This window comes from Callospermophilus lateralis, chromosome 2, assembly GCF_048772815.1.
Source record: "Callospermophilus lateralis isolate mCalLat2 chromosome 2, mCalLat2.hap1, whole genome shotgun sequence".
NCBI lineage: Eukaryota > Metazoa > Chordata > Mammalia > Rodentia > Sciuridae > Callospermophilus > Callospermophilus lateralis.
Window position 1 is genome coordinate 199146032 of NC_135306.1, and position 8104 is coordinate 199154135.

The 8104-nt window shown below is 37.1% G+C and overlaps 1 protein-coding gene across 1 annotated transcript; it reads right to left on the reverse strand.

The window, feature by feature from the left end:
- Positions 1–3006: 3006 nt before the first annotated feature.
- On the reverse strand, positions 3007–3954 carry LOC143390542 (olfactory receptor 5AN6-like). The gene has a single exon (XM_076842914.1). The coding sequence runs from the start codon at positions 3952–3954 to the stop codon at positions 3007–3009; it is 948 nt and encodes a 315-aa protein (XP_076699029.1).
- Between the last annotated feature and the right edge of the window lie 4150 nt (positions 3955–8104).

Here is an 8104-nt window from a genome sequence, read left to right on the forward strand (position 1 = left end):
TGAAGCCCCAGCTCCATTGGTCAGTTATGGCTCGACCAAAGCTTGAGGTCTGGGACGGTGCAGGGTTAGCAGGGATCTGACAAGGATGTTGGGCTTGAACATTTTACCAAGTCTCTTAGTTTAAGTGTGTCCTCTTCTGTTGGTAAAGGAAAGAGTTTCCTTTGTATGTGATTCGCTCAGAAACAGAGAAGTGCTGTTATTTTGTTTGATTTAATTTTTTTTCTTAGGACCTTGAATTTCCATGGCTTACATCTTTTTTTTTTCTTTTTTTCCCTTTAATAACCAGATCTCTAAGGCATATCCAGCTCAGAAACGTGCCTGCACCATTTCTGAATGTCATCTGTGGTCCCAGGTATGTTTGAGTACCTTCCCTTCTCCCTCCCACCCTTCCTTTCTACTGTATTGAGGTCCACTTTGCACCATATAAAATCCATCTGCTTAAAGTGTGTGGTTCAGTGGCTTCTAGTTTATTCACACTTTTACAACCGTTGCCACTCTCTAATTTCACAGATTTTCATCAAGAGAAGCCCCACCCCCATTCATACTCTGTCCCTATTCCTCTCCACTCCCTCAGCCCAAAGCAACCACCAGTCTCCCTTCTGTCTCTGCGGGTCTGACTGTCTTGAGCACTTCATGAAAATGGGGTAATACAGTAGGTGGTCCTTTGGGACTGGCTCTTTCACTTAGCGTGGTGCTTTCAAGGTCATCAACGCAGAGGGCATCAATACTTCACCGCCTTTTATGGCCAAATCATGTCCTATTGTACAGGATTGTACAGATGGACCAAGTCTCTCCATTTTGGTTTATCAGTTTTCGGTGCTCCAAGTCACCAGACCTCTAACTTAGTCTTGGTATTGTCCCCTCAGGAGAGAACATATTTCGCTCTGGGAAAGATTTTATCTGTGTTTCACCACACCTGGTCCCAACTGTCTTATTCTTTTTAATGATAATTCCAATATCTGAAGACTTTGGACATTTTTTTTTCTTCCTTGCTAGTTTTCAGTTATGGTGGCTTGATTCTGCATATTGTAAATTTTTATTTTTTTTACTATGAACCATTTTTCATTTGTTTTCTTAAACATGACCTGGGAGAAATCTTACTTCTTTACACTGAGAGTACAGCCTTGTTGGTTTTCTGTACAATCACCTTTGAGACCCCAGGACATACCCTCACCCTGGCCCATCACCACCCAGAGAGTGGTTTCCATAGCAGAAGCTCAGGGCCTGCAACTTCAGCTGGACTGTCCTCAAGAAAGACATTAGGGCACTTGTTCACTTCTCTAGTGTCCTGGTTTCACTTCACTCGGGGATTAATTATTGCTCATTTCCATAAAGTAAATGGAAATACATATGAAAATGATTTCTATTTTAAAGCCAGCATTTCAATTATTTCAAATTATGTTTTATTACCCTAGTGCCACATGCAGAAACCCTTGGAAAACTTCATTTTATTGTTCTCTTAACTGTATTTTCAATCGTTGTCTTCGAGGTCTTTTGGGGCCTAACGTTGCCATTCTTCTTTTTTTTTTTTTTTTTTAATCCCCATTTCCTGGGGTATTTTGAGGTTTGTGTAAATCAATTTTCACTGAAAGTTTATTTGGAAGACTTGTTTAGAGTCTGGGTTTACACTATCTCTTAAAATCCTTAAAAGAGAACTTGTAATTGGTTCTGGCTAGTTTGGACTTGAGGTCACTTCCTACCTGGCACTGCTTTAAATTGTCACTGAAGATTCCGTGACCTCTATAGATAGTGTGAATTCAGACCGCCAGCTTCCATTAGGGTGCATGGTCACATATTCTCAGTTTACTGAGATAGTCAATATTTTCTTTCTTGTGAAATTGCACTTCTCCTTTTAATTTCCTCTTGCACTGAGTAGTAGTCCCCTGGACTCTCAGATGCATGTCTGGGTCTCCTGTCAGACTTCAGGAAGTCCCTGGCTTTGTCTCCCTGTTGCAAAGTTTCATGGGTCTGTCAGAAAATAGGCCAATATTTCTAATGTGAAAGACATCTTCAGGGCTGCCTTTGCTTTCAAGATTCCTGATTTTACTTAATATATATTTGCATACTAAACAGTTTCTTTCTTTTCTGACCTGCTTAGAAAAGTATTTTAAGATATTTTCTAAAAATATATTTCATCAGCCAGGCACAGGGGCACATGCCTGTAATCCCAGCTACTGGGGAGGCTCAGATAGGAGGATTGCAAGTTTAAGGCTATCTTGGGCAACTTAGCAAGACCCTTTCTCAAAACGATATATGTAAATATTTTCAATATATATCATTGTTTGTAGCATTGGGTACATTTATACTATCCAGTCTGCCATAATAACAAAAATGTACTTTTTCAATATATGGTCTGAGGGATTCCTTCTTTTCTTTTTATTTTAACTTTCCAAGGACTGGAGAGTACCATAAAAATTCCTTTGTTTATTCACTTACAAACAATCCCTACTTTAGTTCTAAAAATAAAATACAAAAAAAAAAAAAAAATTCTAGACCAAACTCCTTATGACATTTTTCCTTGGCAAAGATGTTAGGTCAAAATCTAAAATTACACTTCTCTCCACATTACTTCCTCAACTGATTGGAATTTGCCTAGGCACCCTGCGTGTTTGAAGTCTGGAACTAAGTAGTCATTATACTGCTTGTGATGTAGTGCATGAGAAAGACCAACGACCTCATGTTCAGTCTCATTTCCTTTTGGCCTGAAATATGAAGTTCCAAAAGAATGTGCGAGGGTCAAAAACCAAAGAACTGAAGGTTGCCGCTTTATACAAATTGATATACTAACTGCCTTGTGGAGTTCTTGGTGGTGTAGGAGAAGAGAGTCAACTGTCAAGACTGAAAACAGCCATGGGATTTACATGGCACTGAGCCAGTCCCAGAGTTAGATGGGTTGACTTGGAATTCTGCCATAGCATCAGTGAGAGGGCATCACATTAAATGCATTTCCCTTGCACAGTCTAGATTCTTCCAGTCAGCAGGGTCATTAGTCTACCAGACTTTGAATTAACAGTGGCTATGGAAAAAGACTTTCTTCTTCTTACACCTCTTAATAGCATCTTTAATTTCCTTGTTCCTCAGACTGTAAATCAAAGGATTCAACATGGGAATCACCACTGTATAGAAGACTGATGCCATCTTGTCATAGCCCAGAGAATCATCAGAGCTGGGATGCATATAGACAAAGAGACCTGATCCAAAAAAGAGAGTAACTGCTGTCAAGTGAGAAGCACAGGTATTGAAGGCCTTGGATCTGCCTTCCACTGAGCTGATCTTCAAGATGGTGGCAATGATATAACCGTAGGAGACCATGATGACTAAGACAGATGTCACACCAAAAATCACTGCTATCACAAACTTCATGATATGCAAGGAAAAGGTTTCAGAGCAGGATAGGACCAATAACTGAGGCAGGTCACAAAAAAAATGGTTGATGACATTTGGTCCACAGAAATTGAGCTGAAGTAAAGCACACAGTTGGATCAATGAACCAAAGCTGCCAGTTACATAGGCTCCCACCACCATCTGCACACAGAGAGTGGGGGACATGATGGCTGTGTACAGCAGGGGATTGCAGATGGCGGCGTATCGATCATAAGCCATGGCTGCCAGAAGACAGCACTCAGTCAGACCCAGGCTGGAGAAGAAGAAGTACTGCATGGTGCACCCGAGAAAGGAGATGGATCTGTGCTTCTGGAAGAAGCCTGAGAGCATTTTAGGGGTCGTGGAGGTAACATAGAAGAAATCTAAGAAGGATAAGTTGCTAAGGAGGAAATACATGGGTGTATGAAGGTAGGGGTCCAACCTAATTAGGACAATGAGGCCCAGGTTCCAGACCACTGTTGAGAGGTAAGTTCCCAAGAATACTATAAAGAGAATAGTCTTGAGCTTGGGAAAATCTGAGAATCCCAAAAGAATGAAATTGATTGTTGTATTATTCCTTCCTCCAGTCATTTTCTTGGAACTTCTTAAATCTGCAGAAAGATTCTTGGGTTAAAAATGCACTATTTTAATATTATGGAACATCCTTATTTTAATATAATTTCATAGGTTTAGACAAACATTTATCAACATTCAAGCTAACCTTGATAATATAAAACTTATTTTTAAAACTATTGGAAATTCCATTTTTTTATGTACTCTTAATAATTTGGGTTATAGTCTTGCAATTTTTTTCTATACACACAAACATAGAGATGTTGTCAGAATTCTATCTAAAAGTTGATAACAATTTACAGATTTTCTGACAGTATTTCATGCCATCCTATTATCAGCACAGCCTATATTATTTAGTATTAACCTTTAACGATATTACAGGTAAAAATTATTTCATTGTGTTTCATTCACATTTACTTTACTGACTTGCTCATATAGATAATTTTTACATTCGTTTATTAGGTTATTCATTATTGATTTTAGGAGCTCTCTCCTTAAAGAATGATATAAATCATTGTCCCTCATACTATGACAATTATTTTTCAAGTTCATAATTTATTATTAACATGGTTTACATTATGTTTTACTATACAGATTCATTTTATTTTTAGATCCTGGCCTTGGTATTATACTGAAAAAGATTTATTCACATGATCCAATCGACTTTGACCCACATTTTCTTTTAGTTTGTTTATATTTACATTAAATTTTGTGGGATATTTTAATAATTAATAGGAATCATAAATCTGAGATTTTGGTTTTGATTTTCCAAATTGATTGCCACTCATCCCAACCCAATTAATTAAATGATTTCACTTTATGATGAAGCCACTTGTGGAATTCCTATTGTGCTCATTCTGCTCCGTTTTCTTTCTTTTTTAGTTTTATTTTTTGTGATACTGGAGATTTATCCTACATGGGCTTTATCACTGAACAACAACTTCAACCCTTTTAATTAGTTAATTTATTTATGGCTTTTTAAAAAATTTGGTTCTTTTTAGTTATACATGATAGTATTTAATTTTATTTTGAAACAAGTTCTCACTAAGTTGCTGAGGCTGGTCTTGAACTTGAAATCTTCCTGACTTGGCCTCCAGGTGTGCACCACCACACCCAGCTATTCTGTTGGATTTTCAATCTGTCAGTTAATGTGCCATCTGTTCAGTCCTGCACCAAATTTTTAAATTTCTTATACTTTATTAATAAATTATAGTACTTTTTTTTTGGTACCAGGAATTGAGCCCAGGAGGGCTTATCCACTGTGCCATATCTCCAGCCCCTTTTTTTAATTTATTTTTTTTAATATTTATTTTTTAGTTTTCAGCGGACACAGCATCTTTGTTTGTATGTGGTGCTGAGGATCAAACTCGGGCCACACACATGCCAGGCGAGCGCGCTACCGCTTGAGCCACATCCCCAGCTCCCTTTTTTATTTTTTATCTTGAGACAGGATCTTTCTGGGTTGCTTAGGGTCTCGCTGGGGATGGCTTTGAACTTGCAATTCTTCTGCCTCTGAATCCTGAGTGGCTGGGATTATATGCATGTGCCACTGTACCCTGCAGTACTAGCTGTGAAACATCCTCTCATTTTTCCACAGTGAGATCATTTTTGGTTCTCATACTTATACCTTCGGATCTTTATGATGAATCTATAAAAGTAAATAAATATGATCTTGCTACATTTCTTTTTTTGCTAATTTTGGGAGACCTAACAAAAAAATTTCATTTTGCTCAGCTGTCAAGTAAAATTATAGAAGAAATAACACTACGTTATAAATATAATATTAGGGTTATTGGACTTGATGGAAGCGACTGAGTCTCGTGACACATACTGAGTTCCAAGTTCTGTCCCTGCATTGCCCTGACTGCTCTGTGCCTTCCGTTTCCTCACTGCAAAATAAAATAAGTGTAGCTATTCTCCTTGCATCAAAGAGACTTTTTTTTGTGCTTAAGAGAGCAATAATCATGACAGGAAAACACATTGAAAGAAGAGTAATCTGATATTCTACATTATTAATGTGACTTTAATACTCAATAAAGAGGATTTAGGCTTAACCTGGAAAGAGAAGATCACACCAAATCAATACCATCTATCAATGTACCCAGTTGCCTCAATAAGATTCAGACTGTATTCCGACAGTAAGATCTGAGTCACTTGCTGTATATGTTGGAACACCTTCAATAAGGACAGAAAGAGTCCATCAGCTTCATTTATAATGAATTTATATTTTAAGAAATTAAACAAAAGATTCTTTGGATTCTTTGAAAACACTACCATACTATTTCCATACCATATTTTTCCTTGTCCTCGGGATACATTTGTTCTGGAGATCCTGAATCTCCAAGATTATTTTTGAGATCTTAGGAAATGTTTTCAGTGAACTTGATCTGGTTTTGATCTTTGACTTTTTTTTTTTTTTTTGGTGCCAAGGATTGAACCCAGTGAGTCACATCTCCAGTCCTTTGTATATTTTGTTTTAGACAGAGTCTTGCCAAATTGTTTAGAGCCTCACTAATTTGCGGAGGCTGGCTTTGAACTCACAGTCCTCTTGCCTCAGCCTCTCAAGCCACTGGGATTACAGGCATTCACCACTGAACCACACCTGGCTTGATCTTTCACATTTTTTAGTGAAAAGATTTTTTAAATGAAAAAGTAGGAACAAATTAAAATGCATATTATAATACACTTTTTCTAATTTACTGATGAACAAGAGAAATTGAAATGAAAATATTTAGATAATGCCCGCTGCTGCTGCTGCTGATAATAATGATAATAATATCCAGTAGTTGCCCGACATGGGGCATGACTGACACCCCAGCAGCTCTGGAGGCTGAGGCAGGAAAACGCAAGTTCAAGGCCAGTGTTAGCAATTTGGCAAGGCCCTAAGCAACTTATGAGACCCTGTCTCAAAAAATTAGAAAAGACTGAGGATGTGGATTAGCTGGGGATGTTAGATTGAACCCAGTATCAAAAAAAAAAAAAAAAAAAAAACAACCCACCAATAATACCCAGTAATCCCATTAATAGAGAATGGTTCTATAACTGGACAAATAGAAAGGCTATTTCATGCTGATTCCTGCAGTTATTTCTACTTCATTTCCTTCTGTGTTCTGCTTTTACTTCCCATGGTCCATTCAGGACTAAAGATACAGCCTGGAAAGGTAGAGAAAAATGCAGCTCCTTCACTTTCCTTCAAGCCTGGGATGGAACCTGCTCCAGTGCAGTTTAATAATCACCCATGACTTCAAGGGGTTGACATCAGCAGCAGTCCAGCCTGAACACATTAAGGAACAAAATTACCATTCTTCTAAAGCTTTTTTTTTATTATTATGGGAATTCACTGCAGAAACGATGTTTTCAGAGCCCCCATAAAAATAAAATTTATGTAAAAACAATTTTAGCATTTGAAAATAAAAGCATAAAACCAGTTGTTCAATATGGAAACACTGTTTTCTCTACTTTTGGAGAACTAACAAAGAGCAGTAATAAACTATTCATATACTTCAACCCAAGGGAACAGTATATGGTTCCAAGAGCAGTTGTAAACTCAGTTAAATTACAGATCATAATTCCACTCTTCTTCTTTTCTTTCTCTCTTAATATGACGTTATGTTTTCTAAATAAAATTTTATGTCCTATGAGCCAAATGGTTTGATTTAGTCCTGTTTCCTAATAAAGCCTAAATTAAATCATTATGTATTAGTCACAGAAATTGTTTGTTGTTTTGCAAACAATACAATTTTTGTGGAATATCTAACATCTGCAAGATGCCAAGTAAGACTGTCACTTGGGAAGCAGTAGAAGGAAGATTAAATAAGTACTTTAAATAACTCCTGGAGCAATTCATTATTGCTCTTTGTATATTTACAGAAAGACAAAGCAATAGGTGTTTTAATATGAAGAGATAAGTACACAATGTATAAAGTGTATCTTCTTGACTACCCTGGAACTTTCTCTAATATGAATTTGGAGTGTCTTCTTCTAACTCCCACAGTACCTGCATTTTTTTTTCTGATACAATAAAAAACTTATTGCTCTTATTTTACTTTTGAGTTTCCCCATTAGACCTTAAGCTGTACTTTCAGGCAAGTATAAATTAAGAAACGATTTCAGTAACACCTAATATGTCAGTTATATATTGCTGTATGAAAAATCAGCTCAAACATAT